Source organism: Electrophorus electricus, chromosome 1 (assembly GCF_041902795.1).
Source record: "Electrophorus electricus isolate QZ-2024a chromosome 1, ASM4190279v1, whole genome shotgun sequence".
Taxonomy (NCBI): domain Eukaryota; kingdom Metazoa; phylum Chordata; class Actinopteri; order Gymnotiformes; family Gymnotidae; genus Electrophorus; species Electrophorus electricus.
The window spans coordinates 30,748,636-30,768,158 of NC_137497.1; the positions used below are offsets into that span (position 1 = coordinate 30,748,636).

The window sequence follows — 19,523 nt, forward strand, 5'->3', positions numbered from 1 at the left end:
GAATTGATATTTATGTCTAACTCAATGTCAATGCCAACTGTTCCAGAGAAAGAGCCTCTAGAATGTGCACAAACATATTCTGCACATTACTAAAGTTTGAAGGAAAGTTGCAAACAAAGCCTCTAAAGGTCAAGAACACATTCATAAGGCTCTATTTAAGAATCTAGCTAGACAGCAAAGTACTAACTCCTAAGGCCCTATTCAAAGAGCCTGGGATGAAAAATGTGTACAATAAAACTCATAACACCCTATTTCAAAGAGAGCCTACAACTGACAACGATGCACAAACTCAGCCCTAAAGAGCTGCGTCTACCGTGTTGGTGCCATGTGGTGAATACTGACTACTGAATTTTTATTTTTCATTAAATTTTACTTCTAAGCATGTCTAATTTTAACTTGTGTCTAAACAACAGTGTACAGATTAAGTTTGGCAACAGTTTAGATAGAGTTCATATCATAGCAAGGATCGAGCCGCGGACTCGTCACAAATGTTAAGAAAATTACAATGAATAATGGGCCGAGGACCTCGTCACCTCGCTTGTTGAAGGATGCCCGGGCCTGTTTTGAGACGCAGTCCGCCCATGCTCCTGACTAGCTAACGTCTCTGCCCTGCAGGAAAATTTAACGTTAATGTCAATACATCATTTTGTGCTGGAACTGTAATTGTAGAAAAAAGATCCAAAAAATGTCAGTGATTGTATTAAGTGGTGAAAATGGGCCAATTTGCGAATGCTAAATCAATCAACAATCACTACTGACGTTAATGTTACCTGGAATTTACCTGGTAAGTTAATTAACCGCTAGCCACACATTCATGTAGCGTCCAACAGAGGTCATGGACCTGTTCAGCTAACGTTAATGTTTTTATACTTAGTTATTTAGTTAAAAGTATACTGAGAAAATGAAAATGAATACTAGTCAGATGATATAATTATAAAAGAGACTCGTAGCTACTAGATTTGAGTCAGTCTTTCCTGACAAAACAATTACCAGTTGGATTTAAAAAACAAAACAAAAAAACAAACAAACAGGTTGTTTAACTTCCTAGTAGGATAGTAGGCATAGTAGAATGCATAAACACACACACACACACACACACACACACACACCACACACACACACACACACACACACACACACACACACACACACACACACACACACACACACACACACACACAGAGAGAGAGAGACAGACAAACAGACAGACAGACATACATACATACATAACAACAGACACCTATTAGCCTTCATATATGCATCAAGGTTCTTTCTTGTCCCTCAGTTAGTGATGATATCTCATTTCTGTCCACTCTGGTTCAAAGTAAAGACAGAGAGGGACAGAGTATAAGGATAGTGACAGGATAGGGAGAGCAGGTGATAAATGTTCTGCCACTCAGTCTGGCAGGGGGAACATATTCTGATAGAAAAGTGATGTCAATACATACCCTCTATACACTCAACAGTGCTCCAAGTAATCTACATAATACAGTAATGTTCAAAATAGACCTAGTTTTGGTATGATTTCTGATTATTTATATTTTATTTTTAAAAATGTACATACAAGAAAACAGACAGTCCATATATGAGAGATTCCAGATCTTGTTCTGGCAGGAACTGGCACAATATAAGCACTGGTTATGTTGCAGTTTTTCACAGGGTATTGCTGCCTCACTCCATATCTGTGCATCTTTAAGAGTTCACTATTTCAAGGCCATATATTTAATGGCTGGGTTTCATTGATGTAAGTTGATCAACCGGTCCTGCAAGAATGCTGTAAGTTGCAATAATGATTAGGCTTCTTTAATGATGTTTATGGGCTCAAATAAGAGGTTCAGTTGTTTTTTCTTATGATTCTGATATCTACATTTTTCTAATTTTTTTTACTGCAGTCGTTGACAGGTTTGTACTGAAAAAAAACCCCCATAGAAATGATTGGTAATGAAGTCCACCTAAAAAAAATTGTAATAGTGTGGTGGTTGTGTGGTTGCTCCAATAAATGTTGTTTCTTGACAAATGGGTGTTAAATATCCTGCTGCTTTTATTACCAACACTTCCGGTTTAGATCCGGTTTAGTTTGCATACAGGTTCAGGTGAGCTGGGAGAGACCTGGAAGGTGGACCATCTGCATATTGTGTGTGAGTCTGGCTATTGTGTCTGAGTCTGTATCTGGGGTCCCCAAGGACTGTGTGTGTCAGCGAGGTTGTGCATGAGAAAGGGACTTGCAAACAGTATGCAAATGCAAGATGCAATCTTTATTGGATGAACAGACAATCTTGGATTCAAATAACATGCAGAAAATAAGGTGTTGAGTAAACAACAGGTAGAGAAGACTTGAGAGACAAAAAAAAAGGATCAGGCAAAGAAACATCTTGATAATAAGGTGTAGGGCTTTTCAGGGTATAATGTTGAATAATTCATCCTAATCCTAATGTGGTGCATTAACTAAATTGCTATTTGTCAACATCCACTACTGGGCAAGTCTTGCACCACCAAAGAATAATAACTATACAAGATGTTTCATATTACTGATCAGGGAAGTGTACATTTGCTCAAAGCAAAAAGTATTTCAATAATATTGCCCTCAGACTGCATCTTTTGACTTTGGTTGCTTTTTACTTCACATTTCCATGTGCAAAAGATCCCACACAACTTTATGTGAAAGGTGGAGCTTTGTTCTGCTGAATCTATAAGAGTCAAGAAATCAATATTTGGTGGAATAACCCTGATTTTTACAGCTTTCATGCGTCTTGGCATGCTTTCCACCAGTCTTTCACATTGCTGTTACACCACTCCTGGCACAGAAATTCCAGGCGCTGGGCTTTGTATGATGGCTTGTGACCATCCAGCTTCCTCTTGATCACTTTCCAGAGGTTTTCAGTGGGGTTCAGGTCTGGAGATTGGGCTGGCCACGATAGGGTCTTGATCTGGTGGTCCCTCATCCACACTTTGATTGACCTGGGTGTGTGACATGGAGCATTGTCCTGTTGAAAAAAACAGTCATCAGAGTTGGGGAGCATTGTCAGAGCAGAAGGAAGCAAGTTTTCTTCCAGCACAGTTTTGTAAGTGGCTTGATTCATGTGTCCTTCACAAAGACAAATCTGACAAATTCCAGCCTTGCTGAAACACCCCCAGATCATCACCAATCCTGCACCACATTTCACAGTGGGTGCGAGACACTCTGCCTTGTAGGCCTCTCCAGGTCTCTGTGTAACCATTACATGACCAGGTGTTGGACAAAGTTGAAAATTGCACTCATCAGAGATGACGACTTTACTCCAGTCCTCTACAGTCCAATCTTTATGGTCTTTCGCAAACTTCACTCTGGCTCTTCTTTGCTTCTCATTGATGAAGGACTTTTTTCTAGCTTTGCACAACTTCAGCCCTGCCTCCAGAAGCCTGTTTCAAACCGTCCTTGCTGTGCAATTCACCCCAGCTGCTGCATGCCATTCTTTTTGTAGGTCACTTCATCTTACGGTTGTTAAGTGACATTCGAATGAGGTGGCAATCATCACGGTCGGTAGAGAGTCATTTTCGTCCTCTGCCAGTCTGTTGCTGTTGTTGTCCCATTTGTTTGCTGCTTGACCTTGTTCTTATGAACTGTAGTTTTCAAGATAGAAGCAACCTGACGCTAACTGTATCCCTCTGCAAGTAAAGCTACAATCGAACCCTTCTTTTCCTCATCAACCTTTCTTTTCAACTCTTTTGGCATAGACTGTAGCTGTATTTTGCCTACACTTACTTTTCAGGTAGTCCTAGCACTGTTCTTCCCATCCAGCTGGTTCTATAACAAGAGAATAGTGATTACAGCAGCAGTGGTTTTTAATAATAACAAAATAGGATTTTGTTATGGTGATCATCTATTCAGCATCTAATTAAGTAGAATGAGGTGTGTCTGTGATGGAATTCAACACTTGAATGGCTGCTGTACATGTGGAGATGCTGATTTAAGAAAAAATTGGAGTGGTCTCTTTTTTTTTTCCAGAGCTGTATGTTTCAGTAGATCCTATGTTTTTATATAGTGTTCAAGCAGAATATAAATACTTACTGGACTGATAAATAACTTAGATTTTCTTGACTAGTTCTTGGATACTTTTGCACCATACGGTATGTACATTTTCTTTAACTATCTGGTTGGTATGACCTACCCTTATATTTTACTTATTTTACTTACTCTTGTGTTACAAATCTGTTACCCATAGATGTCGCTGTTGATTCGTGTCATCAGAGGACAAACGTTTACAATTTTATCTTCAAACATAATAGGTATTTTTATCATCTTCAAACATTTTTTATGCATGTGACTTTGATTCAGATCAAGTATTAAAGAAAAAGACCCCACACCAAATACTGCAAGTTATGTTTTATTTCCATGTATTATTTCCTTGTATTATCATGAAAGGATTTTGCTCTGATATGAAAAATGAAAATCTTATGATGCACACATATCAAAATGATAAACCTATTTTGCAATATAAACACCGAAAGCTTCTTTGCTTTCTCTCTCCATGTAAAGTCTTTCCTGTTAGAAGAGGTAATGAATGAGCTGAGTTAACAGAGAGTAGCTTTGGCTCCACCCTTCAGCTTGAGGCTACACCCATGAAAAGGACATATATAAGTAGGAAGGTTCATGCAAAGCAGAAGAGCACACATCTGCTGACGAGCGGCGCTTACATCACAAAGCGCATCCAACAAACCAGCCAGTAACGTATGCTTCTTTTTTTTAAAGAGGGAAGGAAACTGTAGTGATTTGGGTACAGTAAAGTGAGAGAAGTAAAAGAAACTTAAGAATGGACCCCAAAGTTTCACCAAGTGCCCCTTCTGCTGATGGAGAGGAGAAATTGGGCATGGATAATCAGCCTCCTCCATACCAGAACAATTATGGTGCTGATTGCCTGCTACCTCAAGGGGTTTTCCCCAACCAATCTGGCTACCCTCCAGGGCAGCCTCACGAAGCTCCATATGGTCAGCCCTACCAGGTACCGTACCAGGGTATGTACGCCGGCCAGCCCATCGTGGTCGCACAGCCTACTATGTATGTGACGTCTGGACCACTTGCTCAGCCTTTGCCTGATTACTTGGGTTATTCCATCTTCACACTATTGTGCTGCTGCCTACCAATAGGTATTGCAGCACTCATCTGCTCTATAAATGTAAGTATGAATTATGTATTTGTCAGTAATGATGCAAAGTGATATCAAGTGCACATTTTTATTGTTTTGAAAATGGTGATCTTAAGAGAAATGTACATTTCAGAACAATTAAAGTGATTTTGGGCTTTTCTTTAATTCAGAAATGTGATGCTTATGTCAACTTACAAATACGTCTAGACAATACTTGTTTAAAACATCAATACAGAGTACAGAGTATCAGAATTATTCATTAAATGTACAGTTCTGCATAATTACGTTTGATGTGAACTGAGTTTAAAATCAAGGATATAGGTTTTACCACTTACCCAGTATAATGAGAAACTATGCCAGATGTTATGCATAATAACAATTCCTAGTGTCCAGTAGTGTGAATGTGATATGCATTTATACTCTACAGAAAATCTATATATAGAAAGGCAGTCAATGGTGAAATGTCAGTGAATGCTGTACCTGAAGATATCCCACTATTCAAGCAAGAATTGAGAAGGGTCTTTTCAGTTGTTTGGCCAATGTTGTGAATGACCTCAGGATGGAGGATGAATGTCTTAGGATGGAGGGTCAGTTTGTGTCATGCAGGATCAGCGTTTTGTGATGTCTATTGATCATGGTATCATGATCGATACTTATGGTAGATAGCAGTCCATATTGTTTTTTTTCTTCATGAAATAAGGGTTGTTATGAGAAAGGCAGCACAATACAGTATCGTCTGTACTGTACATGGAGGTCCAGACTGTTATGTCGGAGTGGCTGGCTATTCTGAGTAAAAATTATTTGTAGGGAAGGTCTGTACTGTATGCCCTTTAAAGAGCTTTCCATACTTTTCTTAATTTAATGAGATTTCTCATCTTGACATCTGTTTAAATAAAATTTTATTTAGGTACTCCTTAGCTGGACATGTGTTCACATGACTTGGTGAAGAAGTGAATGCAAATTATTATTTGTTGTTTTATTTCTGATTCTGAACTTACTAGGCCAAGACACCATAGACATAAAATTGTTAACAAGACAAATTAAACCAAAGTCTAATCATGAGTCTTTCATGTTTTTACATTCTCAACAATGTCACGGAACGCTCACCTCCCGCGAGGCACGTGGTTTGGCCAGCCACGTGCAGTGGGAGGACTTTCATTTGTGGCCACGCCTGCACACACCTGTACTTCGTTTCGTCTGTGTGTATTTAAACTCATGTCAGGGTGTGCAGCGTTGCTGCTCATTGTTGACGTAACGTGTTGTTGATGGTGATGTTAAATATTCTACTCATCGTTGTTAGATGTGTACGTGTTTATCATGTTCGTTTAATGTTAATCGTCTCATGTTCTTTGTTTGTAAACACGTGTGAGTACCATTGTCTTTAAATGTTAATAAATGTTCGTCCCTGTCGTTGGAGCCTGTGCATCCTGCCCTTGGGCACTCGGGCCACCACGCGTTACAAACAAATAACATTCTCTTAAAACAATTTAAATAAAGTTGCCTTCATCTAATAAAATGAGAATAGCTGAAATATTTAATGGCACCAAGGCATGTCAGGGATTGACTCCAGTCAGAAAAAACTTTCCTTTTTGATATTCATCCATGCATATCCTCTCAGCCTATGTTTTCAGACCTTTGCCTCAGGTTTAATAGGGGATTACTTAATTATTACTATAGTGATGCATTTGAAATTGCATTTTGAATCTTGAGTCCCATGGCAATGACATGCATTTGAGTAAAAAGAATATACAATCGCCATTACATATGTCATGTTTGTGTGACATGAATTTTCAATTTCTTCAGTGGTCATCATCCTTGCTGACAAAACTGTATCACTGAAGCTTGGAGTCAGCGCTGTTTTTGTATGGTTAACTAATGGTTGACCTTTTTAATGCAATATTGCACAAGGGACTGGTCATCTAACCAAACCCTACCTTTCCCATTTAAAATATACTTGATTCTTAGATTAAACCACACAAAGAACATTAGACTGAATAGAGAGTCACATGGCATTAAACAAATATTTGAGGGTCTAACAATTCAGGCATGTTCTAATTAGCTGAACTAAGCAGAAGCTTACTGTGACTTGAAGTGACAGATGGACAACATCATAACAACAACATATTGCAACAAAGAGACAACAAGTTCAGTATGTTTGAGCAATTTAATTGAAAAGGTAGCATGTTATGTCAAAACTTTGTATTTCCCAAGACAGATGTAATTTTATCAACCCACAAACTGACTGTTTTTTAAGTACACCACAAGTAATCTCATGTCAGGAATTGAATCTTCAGAGGATTCTGAATATATATAAAGTAACTTTTTAAGATGATGCAGCCACATTGCATCTGTATGCCATATAAAACACTCTTACTGTACAGTGAGATTACATTATCTAGCAATGAAACATTTTCTCTTTGCTTTTAAAATTGGCCAAAGTAAGATGCCTTAGGCATATTTAATGACAGCCTTTATTTTAGTTATGCGCATTTGGTAACTCAAAATCTTGCCTATGTAGACAACTCACTAGGTATTGAAACACTTCCTCCTTATATACTTACTTATATGGTAACTCTGGGGTCTGTAACAAGAAGTGCTAGGTCCCAGTAATTTGACTTGGAATGTCCTACAGGCCTTTTTAGGCCATGCTCTTTTTTTTGTTTACTGTTCTGTGTCAATGGTGCCATATTTCAGTCTTGTTGCTCCCATAAAACAAGTTTAACTACCTCCCTTTTTAAATTTTGCCTAAGTAAAGCAAATGTTTTACTTGAAAATAATATGCCAGTGGAAAAATATAACCTTTATTCCCTGTGTAAATTGAGTTTTGCAAGCTTAAAGATCCAGAATGCATTATCTGTGATTATACTTTAGTTATGAACCATTTTAAGTCATTTTAGGGGTTATGTAAACAGCTTTAGAACAGCTTTCCCAGACATGAGAACTGTGGCAGAATATTTAAGCTTATGCATGCTATTGTTCAGCAAGAGAAGTGTCTTATGGAGTAAGTCCATTATAGGGAAAGTACAGAGTAAGTTGTTTATTTTTTTCAAACATTTTTAACCCATATATAGCTAATCAATTTAAGTTTATTAGTCAATGAAGCATTCATCTGTGCATCAGTAATTTTATTTAATTAGGATTTGTTTTCATTTATTTCTTATAAAATTAACTCAGTTAGCTTTATTAAATTAGGAAATGAAAATATTGAATTGTACTAAAATGAATATTAGCGCAGGGCTAAGTGGCAGCTGCACTGTGACTGCCTTCAAAGCAATATAGTCAATCAGTCACATTAGCTGAGTGGTACTGCCTTTCCTCCTGTGCCCCTTTAATGGGAGTCATGTGCATTCTGGGGGACAGGCTGGGTGCAGTACTCTGCAATTGTAGTGATTTCTTAGACTGGGAGAACACACACAGAAAATGCTATTAGTCATAAGTGTTGTTCTGGAGAATGCTATTAATTGAACAATCAGCTATAACTGCTTGCTGTTTAGATTAGGGACCCATTTTGTACATAGACCATGCAGAAGCAGGCTTTTGTAAAGAGATCGTTGATGGCATGAATGTATTTGATCGAATTGAAATGTTTCAACTCTTGCAGATAGCCTTGCTGCATGAAAAGTATTCTAATGCTCTTTAAAGTCTTAATGGAGTATAACATTCTGGCACCAGCAGGAGTCACATGCAAACTTTCAGGAACGGTTTGTTTAAAAATGATGTTAACATTTTATAATTCAGCCCACATTTTAGAGTGTAACTGCCTGACATTTATTTTGTAATTTCCCAGAACATATGGTGTAAGGTCCTGAATCAGTAGAAGTAGTGCCATTTTCTCTGAAGCAACCGCTAAACTACATTGTGTGAAGGTTTTGGGTTTTTTGTTTTGTTTTGTTTTGGGTTTTCTTTCCTGATGGGCTCTTTGAGTCATATAAAACTGGAAGACTGCATTGTGCAGCTCAGCAGAGCAGGTACATTCTTACCATTTCAGCAAATAGGAGAGGTAGCTATTAGGACAATTTAATTAGCTTTACAAGTTTATGTATTTTTTTTACACACACACACACACACACACACACACACACACACACACACACACACACACACATATATATATATATATATATATATATATATGCATGTCACATTTAATAAACTTATATCAATAAGAAAACTTATAATGCACTGTTTCAGGAATAAAAAAAACTAAACTTGCCAATGCCACATCCTCCACGTCATGTCAGACCCAAGTTGCTGCTAGGTCTGTTCTTTCCCCAGCACAAGCTGAAGCAACTCAGAGTTTGAACACTTCCTCACCACCTCAGCCAGTTTTGAAAGCTTTTCCAAAGCACACATATGGCCATACAGCCCCCATATGCATTTGAAGGCATACGCACATTTTTTATTTTTATTTATTTACTTCATATTTTAATTTAAACCAGTATCATTAGCTCTGCTGTCATCATTTACTATCAGGACCAGCTGCAATCCTTTTCTCTGATGTTCAGATGTGATGTAGCATTAGCCTCACGTCTAGCAGTAATATTTCACTAAATTATTTTAGTAATTCTCATCATGACGATCCATCTGATGGTGTAACATTTTATTTGAGCCTATATATACCTTTTATTTAATTTAATATCATGACAATCCCCTGAGATTATAGGGACAGATTTTCAATTTTATTAACTACCAACATATTTCACTGGTTAATGCTGGTTACTGTTTTTGAAGTAAATCCACAGATTATTTTCATTCTGGGCATTTAGCTGACATTTTTATCCAAAAAGCTTACATTAATGACTGAACATAACTTGAGCAACTTAAGTTTAAGGGTCTTGCTCAGGGGCCTGACAGTAGTAACCTGGGGTTGGTAGGACTTGAACTGCAAACTTTACAATTACTAATTGAGTTTCTTAACCACTGAGCTACCATGCTGTCGGTCTAGTATTACCCATGACAGAGGCTTGATGCACCAAACCCTCCACTGAGTTACCAAAAAAGAAAAGAGCCCATGATTCTATGAAAATATTGCATCTGTACATGAAGAATTTCTTATATATTTCATATTAATTTGACTGTAAGCATGAAGGATGTCACAGTAAATCTGCAGCATTGTGGTCCACAAAGAGGAGTAAAAAAACAGTATGTTTGATGGTCGGCACCTCTGGCTTTTCTTTCAGACACGAGATGCCAACATGAGCGGGAACAGACCTCAGGCAGAGAAGAGCTCCCACATGGCACGCATCTTGAACCACACGGCTCTAGGCCTCGGAATTGTGGCTATTGTTGTTTCTATTGTGACTGTTGTCGTCACAACCATTTCTGCTTACCACTTTGCACAATTAAATAAGCCCATTTAAATAAGCTGGCTCTAGTGTATATGTAATAATCTGCCTTTTAAAATCATCACTCACATTCTATAAATTATTTACTTTTGCTGAGGATTTGAAGATTTACCTATTAGCAATATGAATAATATATAGACCAATTATATAAAACTGTCCGATGTCTGAAATGTACCACAAAAAAAAAAGTGCATAAAAATGCAATACCAACATGTAATGACTTACTGTTTTCAAAATTGAAATAAATATCTTTATTGGTTGCCAATTACAATTATTTTTGTTTTAGAACAAAAGAAACAAAAGATGTTTTTTTCTTTCATCTACCACACTATGTAAATATCTTGGCAGCATAATGTATTTTTCATAGTACATGTATTTCTTTATCCTGCCTGCCTTATGTACATGAATACAGAGCAATTAAAATCATGATTTTACTGATTTGACTATATTAAACTATATTATGCTTTGCCTGGTTGGGAGGGGAGTGGGGGGTGGGGTCATCCCAGCTCTAGAGGACTATCAGGTGTTCAGGTATGGTTCAGGTGGGTAAGCAAATAGAGGTCTACAAAACATCTCAGTCTGACTGGGGTCCCTGAGATCAGGCTTGAAAACTGGCTTAGTACAGGCTTTAATCAATACTTTTTAATTATTGCTTTTGTTTTTGGAAAAGTACAAAAAATGGAAAAACAGTATAGTGCTTATGTAATATAAAAAGATGTTAAACAAAATAACAACAAAAAAGTGAAAAGAAAAGTCAGAGTCTTTGTTATTTGAATAATAGAGTTAATAAAGTGACTGATTTATCTAGCCTTATGAAAAGGGAACTACTTTTCTAATTTGAACCATTTTATATCTTATTTTTTGTTCAGAGAGACACCTTAGAATTATAATTGTATTTTGTTTGCTTCAATATTTATGAAATGATATGTTTTTTTTCTGTAGTGGCCTTTAAGATGGCCACTACAGAAAAGAAACAGACCCCAGAGCAGTCCTCAAGGTCCAACCAATTAAATTAATAAATTTATCAATTACAAAGGACCAGATTTGAGGTTCATATTTAAACATGCATGCCCTAGAGGTCGGTGAAATTATATCAATAATTAAGCAGTTATGTTGCGGCACAACAACTAAAAAAATGGAAGTGAATAGTCAAGTGGCAGAAGTATTCAATGACTAATTAGCCAAGTTATGGAATGCTCCTATCATATCCATAGACTCACGTATCAGTATACCTATGAGACATAAAAACTCCATCAGATCCGTAAGTGATGTCAATCTATGTAGCATTGGATAGGTCAAGAAGAAACTATCTAATCCTAACACACAAAAGGCCTGTTGTCCAGATGGCATACCTCTATGGTTACTGGAATAGATTGTTCAGAAGATCTTGTTCCTGTCGTCTCTCCAGTAAAATATGTTTTATTGGACTGGTATTTGTTCCTACAGTTTTGGAAATCAGCAAATGTTTTCCCTATACCTGTGAGCTTTCATTCTCATTCTGTAAGAAAAATGCTTGAAGACTTATTTAACTAATCTCCTGTTTGAAAAAAGTTTTAGAAAAGCGTTAAATAAGATCACACCTACAGTGTTGAATTACTGCCTTCCCGGAGGTAATACAGTTAATGTAAGCTGATATGATGGTGAGACTGAGCGGTCAGAGAATCTCTAGTTGCTTTTGCATTGAGGACTAAATGGATCAGTTTACATCATTGAAACTGAATTGGGGTGGGAATGTGTTGCTCGTCTCCATTTATATTGACTGAGTTGCAGTGATGAACATCCTGCCCAGTCCAAAGACAATTGATGGCTATACTGAATTGGTGAAGGCTGGGACAAAGACATAAACAGGAGAAATCCTTCTCCATGAATGGAGTACACAGGAGGAATGTGCTGCAGAAAGATAGGGAGAAACTATTTCCACAGCACTAGTTGAAGGGCAGACTTTTTTTTACCTTCTAGTGCTGGTGCAAATGAGTTGAGATCCTAAGTTTTTGCTCCTTGGCAGAACAGCTTTGAGTAAAGAATACTTCCATTCCTTAGGGAACTGAGGGAACCTTGGGGAACATTTGGAGGACCCACTATCCTAGGACCAATGTGTAAGGTTTCCCCCAAGGTCTATACAGGTGTCTTGAATGTATTAATGCGATTCACAACACTGACCAATCTGCCAGGACTATGAAGAAGTGAGTCATAGTCAATGCTACTGTCCTTGGTCTTAGTGCCAGGCTAATATAAGTTTTCTGCCGCCTCAGTTTCCAGGACAATTGGGGAAAGCTACCTAAATCATGACCGCCCAGAGATTGGTGTTTGTGAGGTTGAAGTGTCAGTGAAAGGTAAGTATGTGAGTGAATATGTATTATAGAGACCATGTCCCAATTTTCAGTCAGTAGCTGTTGGAGCTTCTGTGTTGACTATTGGAAGCATAATACCCTAACCCATAAAGATGCTGCCCTTTTTCACGCATCAAAGACACCCTTACTTCCTTTAAAAGTCCAAGTAGTACTCAACAGTTGATTTAACTAGTGCATATTGGCTAGTAAAGGGGATCCATGCAGTCAGAAGAAGATGCTATTTACTACACCAATGCGCTGTATCCACTTCAAACACATGCCTTTTGGTCTGCCCAGTGCCCCAGTAATCTTCCAGCGATTGATGGAGAGGTGTCTAAGAGAATAGTGTTATTATAGTTTTTACATTTTCATTAGTGTCTATTTTTATATTATTGTTTATTTTAGATTGGATTTAGTTCATTTTAAGAGTGTGGTAATGGATTTTTTATGTAGATTAATTTATTATTCTAGCTGTGTTGAGGAGATATCTGACTAGGTCATAATAAATTCTAAATGTATGATATATAAAATCTAAAATAATTTACAGTTTCCTTCCAACAAGTTTTGCCATTTTAGCATGGCTAAATTAGTACAATAATCTATTTACATTTTGCTGTGTTATGACTGGAATAGAGGGCATGCACGTGATGTCACTGGGGATGAGAGTAACTGCAGTTACACCCACTGAGTGGCATAAAGACTGAATGCCATCATTAGCAAAAGTAAGGTTAACCACAAGAAACACTTCCAGATTATTGAGTTTTGTTTATTTTTAAAATTGCAAAAATAAAGTATTTACACTCATGGAAAAAGGCTTCCAAAAATACACAAGTTTATGACTCCTACTGACTTCCTCAATCAGCCTCAGCAGGCATCAGCAAAGAAATAATGTTACAAACCTATAGGTTATGGAACCTCGTAGACATCCATCATACATTCAACTTCTCTTGTTACAACCCTGGGTAGGTTGGGGTTGTATGTGCTTTGTGTTTTGTGTTTGTGTTACATACTTTGCGATTCCTCCCACCTAGATAACTCCTCAGGCCTGTTCGTGTGCACTGTCAGGTGCAGAATATTCCTCATTATTCGTCGTTACCTGCTGTTCCTTTCCCCAGTTGGTTACCTCACCCTGGTACATTAAGGCCTACTTGGACACCTGGACAAGAGAAGCATTTTGTACATAACTGTAATATAGAATCATTGTATAGGTGTAAAGCATTTGGAAAGTATGGAGTTTGGCATCATTTTGTTTGTTTCCTCCTTTTCTTTTGTTTGGTTGTGTAACAATGGGAGGTGAGGCAAGATGCAGAGAGAAGCCGTGGATCAATGACACAGATGTTTATTGACACCACAACGAACTAAACGTGAAGCATAAAGAACGACACTAAGCTAACGAACTAGAACACAACAAATGCTAAGACACAGTATAGTGGCACAAGCACAACAGTATACAGCTAAGCATGTGAAATATGGGGTCAAAAACCAATGCAACTGATAACTAAACAAGACCTTAAATACACTCACTAACAAGGAATACAACAAAGAACAGGTGTAACACATGACCAATCAATAAGGGAGGGGTGAGGCAACATAGTCACACACACACACACACACACACACACACACACACACACACACATACACAGACACAGACATGGGGAGGAGTCAAGGAGGAGTGAGCCATGCCATGACAGTTTGTCTAGGGAATTAGGGGAAACCTATTTCCTGTCTGTTTTATTTTGGATAGGAAAGATTATTTTGCTTTTAGTTGTGGTTTAGTATTGTTTTGGCCTGGTCAGCTCCTATAGTGAACTCCCTCTACATTAATAATAATAATAATAATCATCATCATCATCATAATAATCATAATAATCATAATATTAATAAACCTCATCCTGGGTGTGGAAAATGATGTACAGAATATAATGAGGGGGTTGCTTTGTCTTCATGGCTTCCAATCATTAAGAAACCCAATGATTGTATACTGTTGCACTGTTGCTCTTATGGAGGCTTGACACACCATAACAGTAGTGTTTATGTACAGTCATGGCCAAAGGTTTTGAGACTAGCACAAATTCCTGTTTTCACAAAATTTGCTGCTTTCTGTTTATATGGTGGCAATTTGCATTAAACTGGATGTCTTTGCTTAAACTGGATGTATTTGCCAATAAAAACTTTTTTTTTGTTTTTTTTTGTAAATGCCATATCTGGCTTGTCCTCTCAGAGTGTTCATTAGTTAATGAGTTTATTCCCAGGGTTTCCATTTTAAAAAAAAAATTCTCCTAGCTTGATTTAATGATTAATCAAATTAATCAAATGAATTAATCAATGATTAATTAATCATTTCAAAATGTAATTATTTACAAACAACACTGAATTCTATAACCATTTTTATTTTGTAACTAGACATTTATATATTTATTGCAGCTATGAAGAACTTTGGTGTACAAAATATGTCCATCATATTGAAGGTTACTCATAAAATAAACAAAATTGTCATAAAAGAAGAGTATGGCCAACTAATTCCTGTTTAACCAGTCCAACAGTGAGTGTTCTTGCCACTCACAAATATGCAGATGGATTTGACAGAACAAATCACAATAAAAGCTGTAAAAACTATGTGTGATTTTATGTCCATGCACATTTATCTGGAATGCTGAGTTGTAGGAGAATGTCTCTGTGTGACCACAGTTCAGGAACTGAATACAACAGCTGTTTCATTAATGTGAATTCCTTCAGTTAACAAGTGGAAATAAGTGGTCCCACAATTCTCTTCATCTGTATGGTGCTGTACGTTTTGGGCTCAACAAACCATTAAAACATAAATCTGCTCAACCAGAAATAATTCAACAGGCCCAGAAGGCCAGTTACTAGATGTAACTACTGGATGTAACTCCTTGAGCCACTAACATCCATGGTGAAAGGGCATGATTATGGCTATACCGCTGGTGATGGGAGAATTATGGTGACTAGGTGCTTCAGCTCTGGTGGTGGATCCCTGGGTTATTCTGGTTGTGCTTGCATTGTTTTTTGGATGTAGAATATGAGCAGTATGTTTTGTATTTGGTCTGTACAGTATTGTAAGTCTTTGTATTTCACATGACATGGATTTGAAGGTACCTATAGTACTTACAGTTCTCACCTCAGCAGTGAGATTATCTTTATTTTCCTCAATGTCTTCCATCTTTGTAACTTGGATTGTGTCAATCCATACTTAACCCCCCCCCCCCCCCCCCCCCCACACACACACACACACAGTCTCTGCATTTTAAGAAAGCTAAGGATGATGTACACATTAGTTTTGACAAGTTGTAAAGTGAACTGAACAAGACCGGATCTTCATACACACTCATCCTGGCCAATTGTCTGTATGCAGAGAAATCCTACCAGTTTCTGGAGGTAAGACCTTTGTTTATGGAAAAGTGGAAAATATCTAGCTTGACCACTTTGTAGATTTGTCATGCGAATCACTCTGTCTTGTGAATCCTTTGCTCATTTCCTTCATCACACAAATGGCAAAGCTCTGCATTATTTGTAGTGTACATATTAAGAAATATATCACTAAGAAAAAGCCCAAGTCAAAGTTAATTTGATTTTGATTAATTTGTTGAAAAATATTTGTGTATGAGAAAAGAGCTCAGATAAATGCTTGTATTTCATTAACCACAATTCAGTAGCAATTTCATTTGTTGTAGAAATTTCTGCATAACACAAAAACTCACTATAATGCTGAGCTGGAAAAGGTCGACTTCATATCATATGCGGAGGAGGCTCATATCTGGATTAATAAGTGGGTGGAACAGCACACAAATGGTTGGTACTTCACACAAATAAATGTGTTTATATGTCTTTATTGTATATTTATGCTTTGTGACCATAAATGAAACTGAACATAATCCAAATTTCTCTAAAGTAAAGGAAGCAAAAATGACCAAGCCTTCCTCAAAGGGGTTCACGCTGCTGCTGAAAAAATATGGCTCTACTGTAGATGTGACAAAAACACCCCAAACTCTACAGCCCTCAGTTGGGGCTCTGCATCCTGCACATGTGTTTTAATATAACAGTTCCTTGTGTTTTTAATGCTCAATATAGAAAAAATCAAGGACCTGCTAGCTGTAGGAATTGTTGACAGTTTGACCAGACTGGACTTGGTGAATGTCACCTACTTCAAGGGAAACTGGGAGAAGAAGTTTGAAGGGACTGCGACCAGGGAGCTTCCATTTCAGCTCAGTAAGGTAACTGGCAATCAAATGCCTCAAAATGTGATGTGATTTAAAAAAATAAATAAAAATACAAAATATAGTCCACATTGGTTACCAGACTGATATTCTTTAATAAACTGAATTCTCTGCAATATCAAACTATGCAGGGATTAGCATACTATGTTTATATTCATAATTAATAACTTCAAAGGCTTTGAAAGCCTTTGAAAGATAATATGCTCCTACAGTAAATTGCCTAGTGGATTCTCATCAATTTTTCATGTGCAAAAGGATTAATAATTCATGTGCATAATAATTAAATAAATACAAATTAATAGATACAAACAAATAAAGTGGGTCTTTCTCATATTCAAAGTTGCTTCATAGAGCATCATATAAGATGCATTACAGGTTTTATGACACTACGTGGCAAAAAGTAAACAAATGTAATGGGGTTTTTTTAATGCTCAGTATAGAAAATATCAAAGACTTTATAGATAAAAAAAAAGTTGTTGAAAGCTTGACCAGAGCAAGGTAATGTGTATGTCAGTCTGAGGAAACAGAGCACTTTCATTGTCAGCAAGTGTTTTGCATGTCTCAACTCACATTTATGCTTTACTTTTGATTACAAGCAAAACGCAAGTAAGCCAGTGCAGTTGATGCATCAAAAGGCGAAGTTTCCACTGGCCTTTATTCCTGATATGAAGTGCCAGATTCTGGAGATGCCGCATGTGGGAAAAGAACTGAGTATGCTCATCATCCTGTCTAATGAGATAGCGGACAACATGACCGGCTGGAGAAGGTAACGGGGAATCACACAAACAGACTCAATGGATAAAAAACAGCTTGATTTACATGTAATGGGCAGTTGTGATGGAAAAGGCAAACATTCATATTAAACTAATAGCTGCACAGTCATTTGAAACTGACAGTTTGCTTTTTCTCAGCTGGAGCTGGTCAGCATGGACATGGCGGCCGCTTTCAATACCCACAAGAGCGATTTCTCCCTCATGTCCCCCTGCGATGACCTGGTGCTGTCCAAAGTGGTGCACAAGTCCTTTGTGGAGATGAACGAGGAAGGGACAGAAGCAGCAGCAGCTACAGCAGCCGTGTTGGTGGATTGTATACTTCCTCTGGCAAGCTTCGTGGCAGACCACCCCTTCCTCTTCTTCATCCAGCACAAACCAACACACACCATTGTCTTCTGTGATGATACTGCTCACTGGAAACTGCTGCAGGCTTTAAATATGTGAGTGCAGTTGGCACTTTGAGTGAGTTGTTACACAGCAATTATTGATTGGAAAAAGAATATGTTGGTTACCAGGGAGCTTCCATTTCATCTCAGTGAGGTAACTGGCAACCAAGTGCCTTAAAATGTGATGTGATTTAAAAAAACAAAACAAATTCAAATTGTCGTCCACGTTGGTTACCTGACTGATGTTTTTTAATAAACTGAATTCTCTGCAGTATCATACTATGCATGGATGATCATACTATGCTTATACTCATAATGAATAACTTCAAAGGCTTTGAAACTTATTTTTACGGATCAGGAAGTGCCAACTTCCAGATACTTAATCACTGGGCTGTCCAACCAGTGGAAATGCAGGTCCGTTAAAAGGTTCGCTAGTTTGCGGTTTGTGGAACCAGCATCAGATCCAGTATCAATCTCCATGAACTCCAAGATTTGGGTTTGTTGTTGAACCCACTTTCACAAATACTCCCACAGTCTTAATACTGAGCTTTATACTGCATATTTCATTGCCTTAAAGTAGCTATAAACCCATATTAAAAAAAACCCATTTTGTCATAATTGCTAAAACTCACTATGTCTTGACAGTACATAAGACAAATGATCTGTAAAAAAAACTCAGGCTCTTCTGGTTTCACTTAGTCCACCTATTGCCATTTGTAAGAATCCACCGTGTCTGAATCAAAACCAATCGGAGCCAGGAGGAGTGTCTGACAGTGTCATTCACTGCTTGTGATTGGTTTCAGGAGTTTTGCAAAAGCAATACCAGATAAACAACAACCATCAGTGAAAAAATTGCCCATCTCTCCATTCCCAACAGCCTACACGAAGATGACAAGTGAAAAGTCCACTCTCTTCTTCATGATGACTGCAACTTTAACTTAGCCGTAAGACTAAAAGAGTAACCATGAAGTGCTTTTAACAGCTTTTACTGTCCTGAAAACTAAATCTTTTTACATGAGATTTGTTTTTCATAGATACAGTATTTGTTTCATATGGTGTAAAAGTAATTTTGATTTAAAAAAAAATGTCTGTTGAGTTTAATTGATTATATATTGTAGATTAGACTACCAGATTTCAAACCGGCAGTCATTGATGCTGACGCATTCTCATGCTATATCCCAGAAACTGCTCACAGATTACTTTATTTACATTCTAGTTGTAACATTGTAGGAGTGAAGAACCCAGATTATAATCTGTTTTTCAAGATAAACCTCATTCTCAACCGACAGCTATGCAATTTCTATGATAGTGCTATCTTCTGCAAAATT

General features: G+C 37.5%; 1 protein-coding gene and 1 pseudogene across 1 annotated transcript; both read left to right on the plus strand.

Moving 5' to 3' along the window:
* The first annotated feature begins 4,652 nt into the window (after nucleotides 1–4,652).
* LOC118241469 (uncharacterized) lies at nucleotides 4,653–10,851 on the plus strand. The gene is made up of 2 exons (XM_035526546.2): nucleotides 4,653–5,153; nucleotides 10,304–10,851. The coding sequence occupies exons 1-2, from the start codon at nucleotides 4,791–4,793 to the stop codon at nucleotides 10,481–10,483; spliced, it is 543 nt and encodes a 180-aa protein (XP_035382439.1). The 5' UTR covers nucleotides 4,653–4,790; the 3' UTR covers nucleotides 10,484–10,851.
* Nucleotides 10,852–15,902: 5,051 nt separating this feature from the next.
* LOC113568775 (leukocyte elastase inhibitor-like) lies at nucleotides 15,903–18,276 on the plus strand (annotated as a pseudogene).
* The last annotated feature ends 1,247 nt before the right edge of the window (nucleotides 18,277–19,523 follow it).